This window comes from Colossoma macropomum, unplaced genomic scaffold (assembly GCF_904425465.1).
Source record: "Colossoma macropomum unplaced genomic scaffold, Colossoma_macropomum, whole genome shotgun sequence".
NCBI lineage: Eukaryota > Metazoa > Chordata > Actinopteri > Characiformes > Serrasalmidae > Colossoma > Colossoma macropomum.
Window position 1 is genome coordinate 23,674,779 of NW_023494798.1, and position 24,580 is coordinate 23,699,358.

Sequence of the window (24,580 nt, forward strand, 5' to 3'; positions counted from 1 at the left end):
CTGTCCCAAAACCAAAAGTGAAAGCGAGAGAGTAAATGAAGCAATGAGAAGAGGTCGTCTGCACCAAGCTAAACAACTGGAGTTGTGTGTACGTGCAGCTGGAACAGAGGTGATGACTGGTGTTCACGCTCAATGATAGGTGTGGTTGACAGGGGGGAGTGGTTGCTGTTTAGAGGCAGTTAGTTACTACACTTTGATCAAAGATTAATCATTTGAAAAGAAGAATGTAGTCTTTCGACATAACACTTTGCTTATAATGACTAAGAACACGAACTAACAAAGTAAAAAAAGCTACATTTTGATTTCAGGTTGACTAAGTAGTTCTGGGCCATTTCTGTTGGTCATCATGAAACGCTCACATAACGTAAAAGACAGCAGACCATTACAGAAACACTGCAGAAATCTATTTAGTTCTCAGTACTTTTATACTCCATATTTAAAGGCTATCACTGCTTCACTCTTTTAGATGTCATGCAGTCAAAAGGCTGCTGCTGTGAGTGTTTTGGGCAGCCTAAATCTAGACATATACTTCCATTTGCAGATTAGACGTGGAATTAGGTCAGTGCTTCCAAAGGAGTTCCATAAGTACAGCTATGCCAGGCTAAAGATAGCAGTACAAAATGTCATATGATGTTATTTTTTCTGTACAGTTCATCTTTAAGTATAAGAGTACAAGCAGGAAGTACCTGGCTCTGAGTTTACTTACAGAGAACATGGCAAGTGTACATACTGTACATTTCAGTAGTGATATTGCCTTAAGGCTTTGAAGAAGCACTGGATTTAATGTACTCTTAACATTCAAAAGGTTAAGTATTAGATCAGATCTTTATTTGGAGATCGCTTTCTATTGGTCTGACTATTGTCCCTTTTTTGTCTCTTGTTGAAATGCATTTCTGCCTTTAAGAAAATAGCCTTCCACTCTCACTACTTATATGGCGGTTGCTTTATTTATGCATGATATGATGAAGTAGGGTTGTGTTTGTCCCATAGGTGTAGTGGGGGGTTAACAACTTGCATATCTGGTTTATTTAGGAGGGGGTGTAGGGAGGAGTTACACAGTCTTTAAAACGTGGACAGTGACAGTTTTTGTTGTTTTGGCTCTGTACTCCAGTACTCCAACTTTGAAACAATGACTAAGTTTAAAGTGCAGAATGACCAATTTAACTTAGGGTTCTTGTATTTTTTCCCCCTGAGGTGCACTTATAACATTTGTGTGGGCTTACACACTAAAAAACAGTCATAATTCATTTTTACTTCACCATTTTTCCACCTCTTTTTGTCCCTTAAAATAAAATAGGCTGTTTTTGTTTTGCCTTTAGGACTGAGATGTTGTATGCAAACTTTTGGGCACTCAAGCCAAATTACATATCTTGTTGATTTGTGAATTGAAAAGAATCAAACACAACCTCAGTTACTAAAAAAATCTGCAAATGTTAATGCACACTGACTTTATATTAAATGTTATAGAAAAAATAAAATAATAATTGTGGCATGTGCAAAAGTTCATGTGGCATGTGCATCCTTCCAGTCTTAAAGTTTCAGAACTTACTTGACTCATTAGGCCTTAACTGTCTCATTAGGACTGATACAAAAGGTCAAGTTCTGTCATTAGGAATTGTCAACAGATCGCAATTTCAGAGCATAACATATTCTCGTGTCAACCTTCAACAACCATGGACTCTTCTAAGCCACTGAGGATTTAGAAAGGAAAGTGGCTGATGCTTACAAAGCAAGTGAATGCTATAAAAAAGATTTCTAAGCACTTTCATCTTAGAATTTCCACTGTTCAAAATATTAAGAAACTGCAGTTAAGGGGAATTGTGGAAGTCAAGACAAGATCTGGAAGACCAAAAAACTCTCAGATAGAACTGCTCATATGCTGGCCAGAAGCAAACCCCAGCAAAGGACATGCAGGAAGGTTTAACTGACACAGGAGTGGTGGTGCTCTGCTGAACTGGGCACTGATGCTTGCCAAACACAATCTGCATGGAAGAGTCATTGGAAAGAAACCTTACCTGCAACTTCATCACAAAAGTCAATATCTGAAATATGCAAAATAGCATATAAATAAGCCAGAGACATTTTGCAGAGAAGAGCTGTCGATTGATTAAGTAAAAACTGAACACTTTGGCCACAATCATTTAAGGTATATTTGAAGAAAAAAAGCAGCATTTGATGAAAAGAACACCTTGCCAACTGTTAAGCATGGGTTGGATCTATTATGCTTTGAGGTTGTGTAGTAGCCAGTGGCACAGGAACATAGCCCAGGTAGATAGAAAAATGGATTCCACTAATGTCAGCAAAGTCTGGAAGAAAAAGTAACAGTCAGTCAAGAAACTGAAGCTGAGGCCGGCAACAGGACAATGATCTAAGACATATCTCAAAAGCCACCATGAGCTACTTCAAGAAACACAAGCTGAAGTATTTAGAATGGCCCTCACAGACCCCTGACCTGAACATCACTAATCTATGGGTAGATCTTAAATATGCTGAGCATGCAAAATGGCCCAAGAATATCACAGGACTAGAATCATTCTGCTAAAAAGAGCGGGTGAAAGAAAAAAGAGAGAGAGAGAAAAATTGTTTTCTACTATATGGGCCCATAGATGTAGAAGTGATATACATCTGTAGCCCTTCAGTTTCAGGATCAGATTAATTGGACAACTGTCAGTCAGTTAAAAATCAAAATAACGTATGCTATTACTTATTCAAGACACATAGAATATCCATCTACATCTCAAGATGGACTACTTGCAATGTTCTTTATTAATCTCAGCCTGGGTAATGCAGCTCATTCTGTAATGCATTTCAGAGTTTCTTTCTGGGCTAATACTTCTAAACTACTAAATGAGAAGGACAGAGATAATCAGAAAATGGAGCAATCCTACTGTACAGTTCTGGCACAGTTTAGTCTTTAGGAAGTATTTTAGTCTGGCTGAGATTAGCACAGCCCAGTCAATGCTGCCACTGAATTGCTGATTACCTCTTCCATTTTTCAGTCTAGGAAATCCATGAACTTGGCTTACCTTTCGTTTTCTTTCTTGACACATTATGTTATCGATCACAAATAAATAGGCAGACTGTTGTCCTGGTTCTTTAGCTAACCTGCACATTAATCTGTCTACTCCTTATGGCACACCACTGTGCCTTGCTCATGTTGTTAAGAAGTGGCTATAAATATAATGTTATATTTCTGAAGGTGATCAGGCATAGATCTAGCTCAATGCCTTAAACCACACAAAGCCATTATAGATAACCTGTCTTTTACATAAAACTAGGCTTAAATTGGCAGTAATAATCCATCTAAAATGTACCTAGACTGGTAATCATATTCCAACTGTTTATTATGCTTTGGCTGGGGTACATAGGTCAATTGGTTTATTGCCTAAATACTGGGTCACCTGGACATGGATGAAGCGATTTTTTTCAGATTACTTTTGTATTTTTTTACCCTGCAATGATCCTCTAAAAAGTCATTATTCCGTGACTTGAACTTTTTCAGATCTGATATTTACGTGCTCGTGTGATAAACTGGTCTGTTATCCAGTAAGCAGAATATCACAGCTCAGATTAAGACTGTCATTATTGGTTATATTAGTAATCAACTCATTTAGGGACTATTTTGCTAAATAACTGAATAACAATATACATACAATTTATATCAGCAAATATTTCATTTTACTTCATATACGTTACATTTGTAACTACAAACATGCGTGAATTAGAGAGATCCTGCTGGTGTGGATTCCCTCTTTTTCAGTGATGAAGTGATTTGAGAAGACTGTTCAGACTGCTGATCACAGTGTTAAAATGCCCTGTGCATAGCCTGATCAATTTTCATTCAATGAGAATGTAAAATTTTATTTTATTTAATCGAGTAATCATTCCAGCACATTAAAAGGGTAAATGTATTGAACTGCTAGAGCAAGAAATGGAGGTTTTCTTTCAGAATGTGCTGAAAGAACATTCTGTGGATTTCTACTTTCAGTACATGCTGACAAAGAAGTTCAAGTTGCCAAAAAACAAAACTTTGAATCAATTAATGCTCAGAGGCATCTAGAATTGAGAGCATCTTCAGGAAATCTTAAGAAGCCTTAGACTAGAGAGAAAACTGCACAATCCATTTATAAAACTGTAGTGAAAAGTATGTGATGTGATTTCCATGCAAGTGGTGTTTATAAGACTGCACACCAAAGTTATGAGGACAACACTGCAGAGATGTGTATTACATTTAAAGTGTTGTGGTAATTGAGGTCTTTATCTTATTGTAATAACACTGTATTCTACTGTCAACGGTACAACAATAATGCAGCTGCAGAGCAGCACTTCCATGCTTTAAGAAGATAATGAATTCAAAAAGGAAAGGTGAGCCGCTCTAAGCCTCTGATGGGAGCGGGCACTGAGCCATTCAAAGCTTATGCAGAAGAGCTTAAATTTCACTAAAAGTTACAAATGTAACAAGTGATAGGGTTATCTGAATTCTTTAAGAACAAATCAGATGCTCTCAGCAGTGATTTAGGTGAATTATTACCACAGATCACCTACAAAGACAAGCCCTTGATATTTTATTTCTATTGAGTTAATTATTATGAGTTGATCTGCCTAAATATAGCCTCATATGCCTGTCTGTATATTTTGCTTATAATGGTCTTCTACAGATGTGCATGAACAATTACAGCTCCTTCTTCTGAGTGTTTCTATGTGACAAATTAATGTATGCAAGTTTTAGCATTTTATTATTCATTCTCAATAATTAGGTAATAAAATATCAATATTAACCTCTCACTGAATGCTGTGACACTCAAACAGCATTAAGTGGTCAGAACACTTTCACAGACCTTCAGCCTGGTTTCCTGCATCTCCAAGTCAAATATCTACAAACAGTTTATAGGTATATTACTTTATTCCCAGACCTTTCATCTCACATTGCACCAATTATTTTCTTTTGCTCAGCATTTATAAAAATTGCAATTTGCAATTTTTTGGTTTGCTTGTGGCAAGTGATTTAGGCCTTTTTACTTTATAACCTATAAAAGAGTGGATTTTTGTTCACACATTAACAACCCTCCACCAAAAGAGGAGAGTTTTCTTTTACTATTAAAAACAATGCCTCATTCAGTCGTATGCAAAAGTTTGAATATCCCTGGTCAAAGTGCAATAAGTTAACATATCCTCTACAGGGAACAAACATAAATGTCTTTTTTGTACATGTTAGTGCACAATTTCTATTTCCCCCAATTTAACATACTGGGGGGGAAAAGAAATATAACATGTGCCATAACTTTTGTACGGGCCACATGATATCTTTTAGTTTTTCCCTCAATATGTTACACTCAGCAAATAAACAGTAGTAGAGCATTAGAATGTGCAGAAGTGTGTTGTCTGTAGAGGATATGCACTTACTTTTATTAAGAAAATCAACAGGTAATTTGACCAATTGCCCAAACTTTTGACTATGACTGTAAGTCAGGTTTTCCAGCTATTAATTGTTTTAAATATAATTTGAGCTTTTTTATTTAATTCAGTAATTTTATTAAGTCAGAATGATGCCTTTTCCATCAGTGATGACAAATGCTTTAGCATTACTATTTTTCTGATACATAAACATAACATTCAGCAAAAAGACAGTGTAATCAGAAATATTCTTTTTTCCCCCCTGACCCATGTTTTTCACTTTTTTTCCCTCACTATTTCTACCACTTTCTGTTCCTGCTATGAGCAATCAGAGAGACATTCACCTGCAGAATTTAATTCCAATCCTATTCCAACATGTCTAAACATCTGCTTATCAAAGAGTTTTATGGAGCATCAGAACAACATAGCAAAAAGGTCTATCAGTCTGAGGTCTCAAGTAGATCTTCGATAGCTGAGATCAAAGATGCCAGAAATACACATCACTGCCGGAACAAAACCTTGTATCTATAAACCTTGTGGTAACTTTACAGGAGATGGGGGGAAAAAAAAAAATAAAGTAAATGGACCGTTTCTATTGGTCAGTTCACGGTGAAATTTTAATACAAGGCAAAGCGCAACTAAAGTTTTTATAAAATTATGCAAAAAAGTAAAAATGTCAAAAATGGAAATAAAAGGTTTTTGTCAGGCAATGATGATACATAGGATAACAAACTGCAAACATATTTTACTTAACTTTAAATAAAGACCATACAAATTCAAATATTTCATTTTCAAATTAAAAGTTAATGATTCAATTGGTAAAAACCCAATATATTACCAAGCAGATAAACCCAATATATTACCAAGCAGATAAACCCAATATATTAACAAGCAGATAACCAAATAGCATGCTTTATAAGAGGCTTACACATCCTTTACCCTAAATGTGAACAGAACAATTGTGTCCTTGGGGATCTGTGCCATACACTGCAAATGGAGCATCTAGGATTTGAACCTGAATCCCAGCTAAGCAAGATTCACAGCTGCACTACCTTAATAAAGGGCCAAACATGATTTCCCCCCAAAAAGTCTTTTTTTAAAACCTATTTCAGTTCAAAGTCTTATTTGACTGTGACACAGGTCTCTGTTGAACATCTTACATCTAAAATGTTGCAGCTTATCATGCAGTGTCCATCAAAAGACAATCAACATTCACAGACAATAGTCAGGACTTCTCAATGCAATCTCATCTTATACAAGTCAATCTTATACAAAAAGAATGGTATTCTGCTGCAGGCTTTAACCTACAACATATGCAGGTATTTAATAAGTGGATAGGCCAAATGTTCAAATCATGTAATGATTAAACATTTAACAACATGTATCTGAAGTTGCCCCTGTAAGCAAAGGGTGATGAAGGTACAAAAATTAGATTATGTTCACTTCATGGACACAGAACAGATGGTTTCTACCACCATTAAACAAAAGTCACATGCATTTCACATGAGATTCTACACCAATCAGCCATAACATTAAAACCACCTCCTTGTTTCTACGCTCATTGTCCATTTTACCAGCTCCACTTATCATATAGGTGCACTCTGTAGTTCTACAATTACAGACTGTAGTCCATCTGTTTCTCTGCATACTCTGTTAGCTCCCTTTCACCCCGTTCTTCAGTGGTTAGGACCCCCACAGGACCACCACAGAACAGGTTCTATTCGGGTGGTGGGCCGATCTCAGCACTGCAGTGATACTGATGTGGGGGCGGTGTGTTGGTGTGTGTTGTGTGCTAGGACAGGTGGATATTACACGGCAGTGCTTATGAGTGCTTTAAACAGCTCATTGTCACTGCTGGACTGAGGATAGTCCACCAACCAAAAAATATCCAGCCAACAGTGTCCAGTGGGCAGCATCCTGTGATGATGATGATACACTGATGAAGGACTAGAGGATGACCAACACAAACTGTGCAGCAACAGATGAGCTATTGTCTCTGACTTTACATCAACAAGGTGGTTGTGTCTAATAGAGTGGACAGTGAGTGGACAATGTTTAAAAACTCCAGCAGCACTGCTGTGTTTGATCCACCATACCAGCGCGACACACACTAACATGCCACCACATCAGTGTCACTGCAGTGCTGAGAATGATCCACCACCCAAATGATACCTGCTCTGTCTTGGTCCTGACCACAGAGTGAAGGAGGGCTAACAAAGTATGAACTACAGAGTGCATCTATATGATAAAATGGACAACGTGACACAATGTGAATGAAATGACTAACATGAATATGTAATCACATGCGACGTTACACCATCACATTACACATTAGCAAAGTGTGAATGAATTACTTATAATGTGACAAAAATCACAAATGAAAAATCAAAATCCAAAATCCACACGTGGAAAAAAGGTGTAGAAAGATAACGTGAAATGGCTAAAAACCACATGTGATTATTCAAAAGAGAAAGTCATGTGATTTTTCTGTAAGGACAGAGCTGGTGTCCTAGCCTTTTTTTTTCCTAAAAGCTTTTGGAGACACCTGTGGGACATTCCCACACAAGAGCACAGGTGACTGACCCAAACGTTTTTAACGCTTTCCTCAGAAATTCAGAGGAAGCAGACATGGCAATGAACCTGAGCAGGACCACAGGTTAGCTTTAAACATCAAGTCTTCATGCTTAAACTGCTTGTTAAGTAAAAAATACAAGAATACAGGAGACATTTAATGCCATGACCTGCTTCTCTTACTCGGCGTCCGTGTGTGACTCTTACAAGCTCAGGAGAAAAGAGTCTTGGGTTTATAACATTAACGTTATGCCGTGAAAAGAAACTGAAACATGGACGCCATGATATCAGCACTCCACGCCAGAGGTACTCAGCCAACATGACAAACACTACCAGACGTAGAAGCGTCAAAATCACTTACAACTGTTCTTAAAACTTGGTCAAAAAATGAACTTTCACAGTGACCCCTTTGGTCCAGACTAGTTTTCAAATGACAAACATTGTTACACCGTAATATGTGAACTGTTACTGCTGGCGCCTCAACATTTCACACTTCACTCAGCCGCAACAACAACTCAAGTGCCCTGTTAGTGAGTCTGTTTGAAACTATTAAAAATAATACAAAGTCACTTTATTTCGGCAGACCGAAAGACTCATGAACGGCCCCATTAGAAACACCTGAGCACCAAAATACGAGTCTTAGAGAGCCAGAAGAGGCAGAACATGGGCATATATTCACACCAGCAGCCGGCCAATGCTCTCTCCATACCCCCAACCCACTTCACCCATCAGCACTGTACTTTTATCACCACTTTTATCAGTGCTCGACGAGGAGTTCAGACCCTCACACGTCTTTCTCTCACTAGAACAATTCAGCCGGCTCTGCGCCCACAAAAGTATGAACGAGGCGGAAAAACACACGAGACAAACTCAGCGCCTCATCTCGACTGTCCATCGCGTGGAGGCTTGGTTAGTTTCGCCTGTTAAAGGGCTTAGGACGTCGGCTTCGGCTTTTCCATGCGAGGAGGAGGAGGAGGAGGACCTCCCCTCACTTCCTAATTCCTCCATTCGTCAATTTTAAGAAGTGAATCCCTTTGACAGGAGCGAACGGTTACCTCGTAAAGCTCCCCCGAAGCCATCCTTGGGCTGGGCGCTCTTACGGACTCCCTCGTCGGGTTTTTTTTTCTCGTTCTCCTCGTTGGCTCGGTGTACCGGAGAAAAGCCCCGAAAGACGGGTATTAACAAACTGGCCTCGTTATTGGGAGCCAGCCGCAGTAGCAGATCAGCAGGCAGCGTCAATCGAGCACGGCTGCGATGGATTGAGCCTTTGGTTAAAAAACAAACACGTAAGGGAGGACGGGGCGGTGCTGTTTGTCTACCGGAGAGCGGTTTACTCAAACAGCTCCTGCTGATGAGCTCCGTGTACTTGTCTGTGGAGGAAGTCCTCCGAAGCTGAAGGCAGCGTTAATAGACGCCCCCATGGTGCAAAGACGGCCATTGGTTTGACGCCCAAGCAAGTGGGTTAAGGTCGCTTCCACTTTATTCCAACGGGCTGAGTAGATGATGAGCCCTTAATTGATAATTGGTAGAACTGTTGTTCTTAATGCTTGGTAACATGTCGGTTCGTTGTTAGTAGGTTGGGTTTGGTAGTGTTTTGTAGGTCCTGGTTCATATTTCTCAACATACTTTAATGTATGACCACAGCACCCTTCATATAAGAGCTCAAACACATCAACCAACAAATAGCAGTAGTAGATGTAGATTGTCATAGTAGACTAAGAGTAGCTGGAGTAGTGATATAACTGTGAATTAAGTGGGTAAAGCAGACTCTTACCAAAAGATTCTTCAAGGGTTCTTTAGTATAGACAGAGGTTCTGTATATAACCATGAACAGTCAAAGAACCATTTGCATGCTTAAAGGGTTCTTTGCATCATGAAAGGGTTCTTTAGATTGATGGAGAATGTGCTGTATGGTTCTAAATAGAACCCTTTTTGAAAAGGTTCTATACAGAACTCTGTACAATGCATTCTCCATCGATCTGAAAAACGATTTCACCACACAAAGATTCCTTGGTTCTATATAGAACCATGTTCTTTACTAAAGATTCTTTGAAGAACCATGTTTGTTAAGAGTGTATAGAACTAAAAAGGTGCTATATAGAAACATTTGCAAACAAGTTCTAAATAGAACAAGATACAACAACTACAGAAAACTTCATCATAAAGAACCATTTCACCATGCAAAGAACCATTTAAACATGCAAATGGTTCTATATAGAACTATTGTCTTTACTAAAGAACCATCTTTTTTAAGAGTGTAAAGAATTAAAGAGGTGCTGTATAGAACAATTTTAGATAGTTCTATATAGAACTTGTTTGAAAACACATTCTCCATTGTGAAAACCATTTCGCCATGCAAAGAACCCTTTAATCATGCAAAGGGTTCTTTGAGTGTTCATGGTTCTATATAGAACCATTTTCTTTACTAAAGAACCTTTGAGGAGTCATCTTTTTAAAGAGTATATAGAGCTAATAGGTGCTATATAGAACCATTTTTCAAACAAGTTCTATATAGAACTATATGCAATGCATTCTGTATCATAAAGAACCATTTCGCCATGCAAAGAACAATTTAAGCATGCAAATGCCTCTATATAGAACCATAAGTTCCTTTACCAAAGAACCCTTGAAAAACCATCTTTTCTAAGTGTTTAAGGTAACACATACAGCTACTACTATTGCTGTCACTACTATTACTGCTGCTAATAGTAGTAGCAATAATGATGTCACAGTTAACTAACATGACTACATGTTAAAAGTACTGGAATATAAATAAGCAGAGCAGAATTTAATGTGTACACTTTGTGTCTAAAAACACCTGCTCTGAAATTTTCAACACCCCGCCCCCCAATCCCGCCAAATGCTGTAATAACAGCAAAGCAAAGCTTATTTATATAGCACTTTTTTACAACAGGTGTTGTCACAAAGCAGCTTTACGGAAAAATCAGCATTAAAGAAAGAAATCCGAATCCAAACCCCCCACGTGGTGACAGTGGCAAGGAAAAACTCCCTAAGAGCAGAAGGAAGAAACCTTGAGGGGAACCAAGACTCAGAAGGGGAACCCATCCTCCTCTGGTTGACACTGGATAGCAAAACATTGTTAGTATAAGGTATTGTAGTACACAATGGGGAAAACAGGTGGAGCAATGGTTAAATTGATTAGTTTATTTTAAGCAGCAGCAGCATCATCATTGGGAGGGTCAGTTCATGAGGGTGAGGTTTGCACAGCGTTGTTCAGCATGAAGCTCAGTGGTGGTCAAGCTGGTCCAGAGGGCTGGCGAGCAGTGGGCACCCGATCAAGGCAGGCGAGGCAACAGCATCAGACACACAGGATGGCCTCTACTCAACTGAGATGGCTTCACACTAGATGTTGGAACTCATTGCATTCAGCCACATTCCTTGCACTCAGCCACAAGACCATTAGTGAGGTCAGATACTGATTGGTTGGATGATGAGTTCTGGATCACAAACATTCAATTCATTGCAAAGGTATTGACATGTGCTGCATTACTCCTGAGAGCACAGTTCCAGTGCTTCCCAGTCCAATGCTGGAGGGCTTTATACCCCTCTAGCCATCTTTTGGCTTTGGGCACAGTGAGCTTAGGTCTGTGTACAGCTTCTCCAGGGAGTCTCATGCTTAAGGCACAATAAATTAAGTTCAGTTATTGTAAATCAATGCCATAATGGACTCAGGCTGGTTGAAAGGAAGACAATATGTAGTACATTAGAGACTGTATTGTACTGTGTTAAGATTTCAAGCAAAGAAGCTTAAAATGATATTATTCCCCAGTAAATCCATTATATCGTTGTCATTTGCCGGCACAGCCCTCTTCACAAAATCACAGCTGGCTTGACATGGAGTTGCTGTAGCAATGTCACACTCTATTCCTGAACCATACATTTTTAAAAGGCTCATGATACAATGTTGTCAGCTGACACTATACTGCAGCCCAAATGAGGTTTTTCTCACCCTGACCTCCATCAGCCGGTTTCACTCACTCTTCCTGGAATGGCTCATCCACCTTGATACACTACTCTGGGCCAGATGCACATACATGAGCTAGCAAAGCACAAAATGTTCTCCAATGCAGCCTGAAATACAATGCACCTGAAAACGAACGTTCGACTTGCCACCTACAAATCACATTGTGCTTATGAAGCACAGGTTATAAAAGGCACAGCCATCAAAAAGCTCAGGAAAGAGAAAATGAAAGTTAAATGATAAAGAGGTAGTAGTATAAATGAAATAAGTGAAGTATCTTTCCTACCAATTGGTATCATGTTTTTTTCCCTCTGTGTACAGGCTGTATAAGGCTTGTATGCCAGTTTTGTTCATAACACACAAGCACCTGAACTGGCATAAAAAGGCTTAGTACATTGGCCCTGACATGCTATGTCCATATAGGAAAAGCTCTTCTGTACAGCTGTATATAAAGTATGTTTCATAGTTTTGATGCTTCTCATCTGTCTCTTACAACAACAGTCTCTGTACAGTAACAGCAGGTATCACATCTGAGGCTAATCTGAGGAGTTCATGTTTCAAGTTTTAGGTCTTGTTTGAGTCTTTTCTTTGGCTGGTTGAGCTATAGTTGAATGTCTTCTGAAGCCATACATACATACAGAAGTCTTAGTTTAAATAGTCCGTTATGTACAGACAAAGCCTACGATTTATATACTCACACTGTACAAAAACGCTCTGTCTGATTGACTGACGTAAAATCACATAGAATATTCCTGGCGGGAATTCGCCAAGGCAGAATGTTTAAAGTGACCAGCATACAAGTGGTGTTCAGCAACACTTCTCTGTGTGAGCAGACCCTTGTTCATTGCTGGCTCGAGTCGTTTGTTCATTGGCCCGCCAATACGTCACATGTTATCAGTTGGTATTGGATGTTGGTATCAGTGAATTTTTAAGAGTACAAATATGAGTAAATGAGCATGAGTATTAGCCTCATACCTGATTACCAGTATCAGTATCGATGCATCCATAATCAAAACCATAATGAAGCAAGTAATCGATTATAAAAGTCATTGTTTGTTGTAGCCATAGAAAGTAAGCTATCATGCTCAAACTACTCAAACTTTCTACTACCCCACAGGAAGACATACACAGCTAACAACATCACAATAACATAACAATATGATTGAGTGCTGTTTCATGCTAGATATCTAAGATATCTAATCCATGCTAGATATCTAATCCAGCATTTTTGCTGATATTGTTCCTATTATTTCTTTCACTGTAGCAACATGTTCACATATCAGTTTAAGCAGCTTTCATGTCTTCTTAAGGACAACCTCACATAACCAGGCTTTTAACTACAGCATAAAGCATGAAACGTCTTACTAGATTTTGTACTGGAAACACCAAGAATGAATAAAGAACCTCTGTACACATTTCAAAAGACCAGTTACTGACAGATTCATTCAGTTTGAAGCCATCAGTGACTGTCAGGATGAGGATGAAACTTCATGGCTTACTGCAATGATTGCATGTTTAGAATCCTTGTCATACCTATCAATAAAGCAGAATGCACAAGTTGCTCAGAACTTTCTGCAGAGGAGTTGATGATTATCTCACAGTCTCCACTAACTCTCAGTCAAATACAAGATTAGATCTTCATGCAAACCCACAAAAACTCTACATGACCTTGGACACACCTGTCTTCCACTCCCCATGTTGCCCTCTGGTGTTAGTGTCCTCATCTTACTTCTTCTCTCCGACCTGCTGAGCTTTCAGTTTCACCAACACCCAGTTCTACAATATCTTCCACCTTCGGTAAAACACTGAAGTTTTCATAGATTATGCTTCTTGATTTTAAGACAACTATATATTGTAGAGCTGAGTATCTGTGTATTTAAGTATCTTCTCAGACTCCTGTTTTTGTCAGTGTCTTTGCTTTAGACCATCTTTGAATTTCGGCTTATGTGCGAGAGTGTAAGGATACAGTGCCATGAAAAAATATTTGCCTGACTTCCTCTACTGTACGAACATTTGTCACACTAAATGGTTTCAGATCCTCAGACAAAATGTAAAATAAGACAAGAAGAAAATGAGGAAACATAAAATACATTAAATGATCATTTCATTTATTGAAGGAAAAAGGTTTTGAAACACTTATTCACCCATGTGAAACAGTAACTGTTTGTGCCACCTTTACCAGCAACAACTTCCTGTAACTGGAGATCTGTCTTTCACATCACTATAGAGAGATTTTGTCCCTTTTTTGCAGCCACATTGGAGAGCTCTCAAGTATGAACTGCCCTCTTAAGGTCCTAATACAAAATCACAGGGGTTCAAGTCAGAAGTTTGACTAGGCCACTCTAAAACCTACATTTTGGGTTTTTTTGTGTCATTGAGAGGTGGACTTGCGCTTGTGCTTCAGATCATCATCATGCTGCATAACCCAGTTGCACCTGAGTTTCAGATCAAGAACTGATAACAGGACATTTTCCTGGAAGGTACTGTGGTAGAGAGCAGAATCCATGGTTACATAAGTTATGGCAAGCAATAGAGCATCCCAACGCCATAACACTACCACCACCATGTTAAAAAAATACCACAAAAAGTTCCACTTTTGACTCATCAGGTCTCAGGACATTATTCCAAAAGGCATAAACTGATTTTTAGTGAATGTAAGATGAGTCTTTGTGTTCCTCTTGGTTAGCAGTGGTTTTCGCCTTGCAACTCTTCCATGGTTACCACCCAGTGTCTTTCTAAAAGTGGAACCATGAATGCTGACTTTAGTGAGGTCACTAAAGCAAGTGAGGCCTGCAGTTCCTTGGATGTTTGTCTGGGTTCCTGTGTGACTTCATGGATGAGTTGTCACTGTGCTCTTGGAGAAATCTTGGTAGGTCAGCCAGTTCCGGGAAGATTCACCACTGTTCCAGGTTTCCTCTATTTGGGGATAATGGCACTCACTGTGGTTCACTGGAGTCCCAGAGCCATAGAAATGGCCTTGTAACCGTCTCCAGACTGATATATTTCAATAACCTTCTCTCTCATTTCTTCCGGAATTTCTTTTGATCACAGCAATATGTCCTGCTTGTTGAGACCTTTTAGCCTAATTCACATTGCTGGAAAGGTTCTATTTAAGTACATTTATGTTTATTTATATTCATTATTGACAGTAATCAAGCCTGGGAGTGTCTACTTTAACTGATCTTAGTTATCAACTAAATTTGGTTCATTTGCTAGTTAGGTGACTAAGGGAGCAATTACTTTTTCACACAGGGGTAGCTGATGTTGGATTTTTCCTTAATTAATGAAATAATCATTTAAAAATACATTTTATGTTAAATCAGGTTGTCTTTGTCTTATATTGCGTTTTGTTTGACGAACAAAATGCAAAAATATGCAAAAATCAAATACAAAAATACAAAAGTAGACAGAAAAGCACTTCTTTAAGTTGCTCTAGATAAGACAATCTGACAAATGTAAACTAAGAAGTTTTCTTAGGTGTTTTAGTATTCTTTTCACAGACTCACTTGCCTTTTGTCCTTGAACAGTGAAATGAACTGTTCACTCAAAAGGGCGTACAGTGATTGCACCTAACCTTTTAAAATATTGGTTTCCATGAACCAACATTAACATTGGAAATTAGATCAGACAGCTGGTCAGCGGAGAATGAGAACTTTTTTTAGTGCTTTCTACATTTTATTAAACCGGTTGTTACATTTTCTGATTTCTTAAGGGGGCTTTCAGGGAGTTAAATGGTCCTTAACTGGCTGTACAGTGTTTATTTGACTTTGGATCACAACAACACAATCAAACAGCTTCATCTTTGTTGAGATGAGGTCATGGCTGTTGTTCTACCCACTGAACACTGGGCCATAGATATCTCTGGGGTGGGCACAAAAAAGGAAACTGAACAAATGACCCAATGGCTACAAGATTATCATCCTCTTAAGCAAGGAGAGAATTTGGCCAGACTAAGTGCAGTGAGTGAATGGAAAATAAATGGCAAACAAGGAAAAGAAAAATAAATTGGCATAGATTTCCAATGGTTTTCAGAGATACCAGTATTCTGTTTCTGTGTTTGTTTTTAAGATGCAACCTCGAAGGTGCATAGAGTGTTTCCACCATTGTCTGCTCCACAAACATAGAGAATAATAAGAATTATTCATTCTCCAAACTGAAGACAACACAGAGCACAGATACAGACTGCTGTGACTTGTTTGATCTCTCTTCGTACTGCTAATAAAACTTTTACCAAGTTTGCTGACCTTCATATTGATTTTCCACAACCTGCACTGGTGTAAGAATAGTATTATAATTCTGAAGAATTTAACTGTGACTGTAAAGCAGGTAGCCAAGAAAGAAGGGCAAGCAAACCACTGTGCAAGGAGTCTACATTTATAAAGCAGAAAAAGAGAGAGAAATGTTGATGTTCTGCAGTGGAAGATCTCATAAACCACTAAGATAGGCTGCTGATCTGAAACTATAAATGTTATATGTTCAAATTGTGCACAATATGTAGACCACTGGTCACCAACGCTGCTCTTGGAGATCTATCTTCTTGAAGAGTTTACTTCCAACCCATATTGAACACATGCTGGAAGACCTCCAGGAGCCGATCTGTTGACCACCACTGACATTTTTACAGGGTACATGTGCTCTTTATTTATACCAGCTAAAAAAAAAAGACACATGGACATGGCCAGGCAAAGCAGGCAGGTTACTTGTAGCCATACAATCTCTCTGAATGGGAAACCCAAACAAAGCCACAGCCTGACAACAAAGCACAAGAAACACATACACCACACTTAAACTAGAGAACAACAACAGCGACGGTAACAACATTTACAGTCCCTTTGATGGAGGGGGGCGACGCTCGCAGCACAGATCTGCATCCAACACCTCTAGAGCCCCTTTTGCAAACTGGAGCAAGTGGTAGGTGCCACAGTATTTTTAAGAAAAGGACACTTGTCTCAAAAGGATGTAGCCTCTTAAAAAAATCCTTCTGACATACCCACAATGGAAATTAGATCTTAGGTTCAGTCTCTCAGTTTCTCTAGATGAAAATGAGAGCACTGAATATATTTTAGCTTTACTTTTGGGGTATTCCAGAATGTCAGAATGTATCTGCTGTACGATTTAAGGTGGAATGGGAAAATTTGAACAAGAAGCTGGTGAAAAGGAAGCTAGCTTCAGCCCAATTCATTTTCTATTACCCAGTTTTGTCATTACATTATAGGAGGTAATTCACTCTGAAATTATTACTGAGGAATAAAAAATATGAATATGGCAGATTCTTAATTCAAATCATTGCTATTTCTCAGAAATCACTCAAATTGGAGCATGTCCTTACGTAATACTAATCCAGCTCAAACAAAGTCATTGAGAGTGGTTTAATGTAAAATGCTGAAAAACCTGAGTCAGAATTGTTCACAGTGGTAGTGACAAGAAGCATTTAAGGCCTCTAAAAGCTCCCTCAAAGAAAGTTATTACATAAAATGCTTATGAATATGCAGGTGCCTAAGACATTGTTTTATGTTTTGAGATAAAGGCCCAATCCCATTTCTTATTTTTACCCCTACTCATTGTTTTTGAGTGTCACTTTGCCCTTTAGAACTGAGCTACAAGGGGTATTGAAATCTTTCCCCAAAAAATGGGACAACCCTCTAAGAACCGACACGTCAGTAGTCATTGATGGCTTTGACGTCATGTAGACAGACATCACAAGTTTTACAGAACATTTCTAATATGCTAACAAACATCCTTTTGCAGTTGTCAAGAGCAAATCAGAGAAATATTAGAAAATGCAGATGTTTACAATGCCTAGGAATGCTAGTGGGTTTGGTTTGTGGTATGTAGGATAGACAGCAAACAAGTTTTGTTGTGGTTAGTCTAGCTAGTGTGTGTAACGTTAGTGACTTTGGATTCTGTTAATGTGTGATGAACTCATTTGTGATACATACGTAATGCGTTTACTTTAAATTGATTGTTTTGTCTGTTAATTTCTCATTCAAACACTCTGAAAACCTGCGCTTGAAAGGCCATTTTACCCTAACACTCCACCTTAATCCTCTATCCTAACAACAACTGGGACATCCTACCCCTAGGCATGAATGCGTAAAACGGCGGGGTAGGACTAAGTGGTAGGGGCAAGGGGTGAAATGGGATTGGGCCAAAGTTTTGGCCTGAATGTATTTTTTAAGTACTTACATGTTGAAGCTGTACATGTAGGGTGCTGTAAGGCAAAATAGTCCCCAAAGTTATTTTATACATTTACCACTGTTTTATCATTATCAGCCTTTCATACAAAATATGATGTGTAGATTCACTGTTCATTTTGAACAGTAAGTAAAAGGGATATATTGCCAGTGTAGACATTGCAGTCCCTGCTTTCTTTCACCAATGTGGTAAAGTTTCACAGGAATGGAGCATTTAACATTAACTATAGAACAATGCTGACATTTTGAAAAAATCAGTGGAGTTGTCTTTTGAAGAGTAAAGTTATACAACCCAGAGAAAGTAAAATAACATGATCTAAATTAAAGGATCAACAAAAATGTTTTAAAATGCAGTATCTTACATTCCTGACAAAACCATCCATATTAAAATCTAGTGTTATTAGCTTTAGCTCTCTGCCTAATAAATTTGAGCAGTGAAACATTTTAACAAGTAAGAGAGACTTTGAAGTTTTCAACACTTTCTACAAATTACTAATTTATTAGTACATATTGTTCATATTAGTAATGCATATTTTGTATCCTACATTATTTCACATTTGGGAGATCTGCAAACTTCAATCATTATATATTATGGCAAAATATTTTTCTTGTTTTTCTTACCACCTCAACATTTCCATTCACCCTTTTACCAAGAAACGTCAAGACGTTTCATTATTTCATTTTACCTGATGTCCCTACATGGCAAGTGTTTGCTGTTATAAGATTAGATTGATATTTGCAGTAGGTTTAGGTTCCTTTGGTTCTCATCACAGCACCATTTGGGTATTTGTTTGTATAAACTGCAGATTGTTCAGATGGAGAAAGAGCTTATAGTGAAGCTGCCTGGCAGAGAACAGTGTAACTGGAGCTTCTCCAAACTCAGGAAACCTAAGAGCTCATGAAACATTGAGAAAGCAGAAAGCAGAAGCACTCAGTTGTCCTCATCTCTTGTTCATCTTATGGGCAATTAATGCATTATACATTGCTTCCTATTCAGGCCTTCAAGAGCAAATAATTGACAAGGTATCATCAACCAATAAATAAGATAAAGATGTTATCCAAAAATAATGAGCATTACAGCAGTTTATGTTGAAAATAAGTGTACATCATCAGTAAGACGTCAAAAAGACTTGGCTTAAAAGGATACAGCGTGAGAATTTAAAGAATTAGAACATTATGCAAGATTCAAGCTGGCTTGTTCACAACCAATTTGCAACATGGCCAAGGTTTAGAGTCGAGTAAGTCATTTTCTGGCTCGTCACTTTCCCACGTTTCGACCTCAAATGTTTTCTCATCAAATGATGAGGGTTTAACAACTGAATTTTTACCACATACAGATGTTGCAGGTTCATGTGTTGCAGGCTTATCTGTCATACTTTCAAGGTCTTTATTCACTGGCAAGGGCTATCTTGGTGTACAGAGATGCTTGATGATAATGACCTTTGCTATGACTACCCAGATTACAGCCAATGCTTCTGTAACATAATAGTAAGTGTTTTGGTTCATCTTTGGGGTAGAGAAAGTCTTTAACCCTTTCTCAAGTACGGTTCTAGTTTCCTGGTAATGATAATATTTAGCTCTTGAACTAGACAGAACTTGAGTCAAGTGTGTGAAAGACAGCTAGCTTATGTTAGCACCAGTGGCTAGTTAGCCACAATGATCAATACTGAATTTATCTTGTTAAAAGAGTAGAAACAGGATTGAAGACTGTTTATACTGGGGGCAAATGTTGAAATGAGGAAATAAAAAAGCATAATTGTAATTCATGTGATTTGTCTTTCTTTTGTAATAATTTTACACCATGTAATCTGTTTTACCATAAATTGAACTGTTGGGGTAACTGGTGAAAATATTAGCTGTAAAATGCTTCATTAAGAAGGGGTCTACATGACCAATACTGATGCCAATTTTTGGGAACAAAGTTCTTTTCTTCATATTTCCCAGACATGATATGGCACCCCAGGTGCAAAGAGGGTTGAGTGTCCAGCTCAGGGGTCCAACTGTGGCAACTTAGCGGACCCATGTATCGAAACCCAAACTCTATGATCAACTACTTAGCCACCACTACTACACCAAAGGGCAAAACCTACCTGTGGGGAATCGAACCCCAGTCTTCTGTATGACAGGCGGAGATGCTGTCCATTATATCAACAAAGATGACATTTAAAAACACCATAATTTAAACACAAGTAGACTCTAAATTACAATGTTTGCTTACACAAATGTTGCTAGAAAATATCTACTCGAGGCCTTTAACTGCCGAAAGGTTCTATAGCATGGTCCTGAATGAGTTATAATGTGAATATAATGCCCAAGACTATTAGAATTAAATTAAATTCATCTGAGTAATTTTAATTAGAAGCTTAAGAAAGCAAAGTTACTTAACACTTGAAGCCTCACATCACATATTGCCACTCCATCGCACTGGAACTCACATGAGCCCGTATCATTGTATGCAGCTGGCGTGAATGTGAGCAAAGTCTCTTTTCCAGGTGTCACCGTAACCCTGTTTTAACACCATCTCCATAAGATAGAGTCCTGTTATAACACTGTGCAGTGACTTGACACGCAGGAGTGATCTTAGTCCATTTAACGTGAGCAACACATGGCTTCTCACTCAGAAAAGTGACAGTTTTTCCCAGGTTTATGGTTTTATGGATATTCACAGATATGTGAAGAACTGTATGAGACTGTATTTCAAGTGTTTAGACTTCACTGAACAAACACTGACACCTTTAGGCAGCATACATGAGATATAGTCCAATATGGAAAGCAGAATTATAATACAGTGTGTTTTTTAAAAGCTCCTCTATATTTCTGTCAAGCTATTTATACCTATGCCCGCATGCCCTTGCCAAAATGGCTCATCAGTTTCCATGTGTGCTTTTAATATCTATGTCAAAAATATTGTTTTAAACTTTTATTTTATGCTTCATTTAGATCATTAAATATAGTCACCCCTCCCATTCAGCAGTGCTGTATTTAAGGTAAAAGCCAACATATGTTGATAACTAATAAAGCTATTAAAACCACATGATTTTATGTGCATGTAATTATATGTCACACCTTAATATATTTTTCACCACTTGGAAAGCTTGGAAATTTCATCAGCACCAACCTTCCTGAGTTCACTGACCCTGATGTACATTTGGTGTTCACACTGATTAAAATGTAATCTATGACTGCTAAGGTAAATAGTAAAACACACCCATGAATGTCATCATAATTCTCCAAGTGACTTTCATTGCAATTGCCTCAGAAAATTCCAAACACCTGTAAATAAATAAATAACTAAATACACAAAGTTTCATGTCTCATACTTTTTCCTACTTTTGCTTCAATCAATTAACTATGACAGCAGACCACTTAAATTACTGAAATCTCTCACAAAGTATTTCTTTTCCTTTACTAAACAAGACAAATTTGATAAAAAAAGATCCTGCAGAACACTGTGTTTACTGCATACTACCTCTGAGTCACATATGGGTGTGACAGTCTTTGTTTCACAAGTAAGACCTGTAATTAGGTTAATATAACTGCAATAATGGGGTCCAAGCACTAAAATGTGACCTCAAGGTATTGAGAACATAGAAACTACTGAAGAATTTGGCTGTATTTACTTTTGTAGCATTGTATTATTAAGTCCCAGCCAGACAATTCTGACACCTGGAGACCACGTGAGTAGTGTTTCTATATCTGCAATAATGGGGTCCAAGCACTAAAATGTGACCTCAAGGTATTGAGAACATAGAAACTACTGAAGAATTTGACTGTATTCACTTTTGTAGCATTGTATTTTGTCCCAGCCAGACAATTCTGACACCTGGAGACCACGTGAATAGTGTTTCTCCAGAATATCCTGTTTTCTGATTGGGTCTTCATGCTTCTAAAGGGTTGGTTCATGGTTTCTTGGATTTTTTTCCATCCATCTTGTTTCTTGTTGTTCACTTCCTCATCTTCATTCAACTGTTCCAAGAATAATCATCTTTTCAGGTGAATTGGTTCTTCTGACAATATATCCAAAATAAGCTTATTTGGTGAGGCTTGATTTGGTTGAGAATCCTTTTGTTTGTTTTCTTTGCAGTCGAAGATACTCTCAAATGTCTTTGCCAACACCAAAGTTCAAAGGCATCAATACTTTTCCTGTCTTGTTTATTGTCCAGATTTCAATCCATAAAGAACCACAGAGAAGATCATAGCCTTGACAGTTATGGTTTTTGTTTCTCAAGACAAATTGTTGCATTTAAAGATCTTTTCAAGCTCCTTCGCCCTTGTTCTGCCAACGGCCAATCTGTGTCGTATTTCTTGAGTGCTTTGATGTTAATAGTTGATTCGAGTCAGCAAAAGCTGTCCACCATTGCCACATGTTCTCCAGCAGTGCTAAAGTTAGCAATCTTTTCTTTTGTCATGACCTTGGTCTTCTTCATATTGGGCTGAAGTATTTAACTGTCCTTTAACCTTCTTTATAAAGGCTTTCTGGTCTTCTAAATTTTCCGCTATGAATGTTGTATCATCTGCATATTGAATGCTATGGATGTTTCTTTCTTTATAGCATTGCTACCTGCCTCTTCTAAGTAGCTCATATACATAAAGAATAGTGCACTTGTCTTACATTGCATCCTATTTTGAACATCTGATTGAGATTATTCCTGATTAATACATCTGCAAAGATGCATGTCGAGAAGCAGAGAAGGAATTCATGGGTAAGTGTAGTGTCATGGAGCCAGATGTGATTTCATAATGTGAATTTTAGTAACATCTGGAGACTTGTTTGCATTGGATTGCAGCTAAATGTGTTACAAACAATGGTTCATCCCCTCTAAAACCCACCTCCAAATTCCTCTAGTCTGTGTTCTTTTAACAGAGTACAGTCGATAACACAACACAACAAGCTAGTGAAACACAATCAGTGGAGTTGACCCCTTGCAAGAGGTAACATTTATTCTAACCTTGGTAATGTGTTATCTGCACATGCAATGCATATCTACATGCTTAATTGGAGGGGAGGCGTTCCAACCTTTTCTAATTAATGTCACAACCATGGGCTAACAACAGGCTTGTTGTGCATCTAACAATATTGATGATCGCCCCCAGCTTTGAGCTCCATCCACAAAGCGTTAGAAATTACACAGTCAGTTTGTTCTCACACTAAGGAGTCTTCTTCCTCCTTCATATTTAGACCAAAGTTTTACATGGTTGTCCCCAGATGTTCTTGTTAAGATAGGAAAAAATAAACTGAGACTTTCTTTTTTGTTGTCTGTACATTCTAGTTTGGACATTTCCCTGTTGGACAGACATTTACATCATGTGCAAATGCACAATATGGACAAAAGTATTGGGACACTTACACATTGCACCTACAGGAGCTTTTATAACATTCCATTCTCAATCCATAGGCATTAATATGGAGTTGCTCCCCACTTTGCAGCTATAACAGCTTCCACTCTTCTGGGAAGCTTTCTACAAGGTTTTGGAGTGTGTCTGTGGGAATTTTTGCCAATTCATTCAGAAAAGCATTTGTGAGGTAAAACACTGATGTTGGACGAGAGAACCTGGCTCGAATTCTCCGTTCTAGTTCATCCCAAAGGTGTTCGATGGTGTTAAGGTCAGGGCTCTGTGCCGGCCAGTCAAGTTCTTCTACACCAAACTCACCCAGCCATGCCTTTATGGACCTTGCTTTGTGCACTGGGGTACAGTCATGCTGGAACAGAAAAGGTCCTCAAACTGTTCCTACAAAGATGAAAGCATACAATTGTCCAACATGTCTTGGTCTGCTGAAGCATTAAGATTTCCCTTCACTGGAACTAAGGGGCCTAGACCAACCCCTGAAAAACAACCCCATAGCATTATCCTTCCTCCACCGAACTTGACACTCGGCACAATGTCATCAGGTATACAATGTTTTCCTAGCATTCGCCAAACCCAGACTCGTCCTACAGACTGCCAGATAGACAAACATGATTTGTCACTCCACAGAATACGTGTCTATCGAGATTGCAAGGCTGTGTGCTTAGTTTATCCACCTGTTAGCAATGGGTGTGGCTGAAACACCTGACCTCAATAATTAGGAGGGGTGTTTTGTTCGCAAATGCGTATGATGCCCACATGTTCACAGAATTGCAGACACCTAAGTATAATTTAGCTCTAAGAACAAAGAGGGTTTGAGGTCAGTAGAACTTCAACAGTGGATTTCTAACTGGACAGTAATGAATCTGTTGCACCATCTCAGTGCAATGTTCATTCATCAGACAAAATTGCTAAAATATTAAATGTTCAATGCAGAGCAAAATAAGAACTTTAAAAAAGTTTCTTTGTCAGCTGTTTGCAGGTGAGTATATTATATATTATCATGAGTAACAAAACCACACTCTTAAAAACAACAGTGGTTCTTAATAGAACCATGAATGCTCCAAGAACCGTTTGCATGCTTTATGGTTCT

General features: G+C 38.3%; 1 protein-coding gene across 1 annotated transcript in view; it reads right to left on the bottom strand.

Moving 5' to 3' along the window:
* The window catches only part of LOC118817927 (chromodomain Y-like protein 2), a 53,243-nt gene extending 43,926 nt beyond the window's left edge, over positions 1-9,317 (bottom strand). Inside the window, 1 exon segment of the mRNA XM_036584938.1 lies at positions 9,021-9,317. Within this exon segment, the coding sequence (XP_036440831.1) occupies positions 9,021-9,044 (24 nt within the window). The 5' untranslated portion in view covers positions 9,045-9,317.
* Between the last annotated feature and the right edge of the window lie 15,263 nt (positions 9,318-24,580).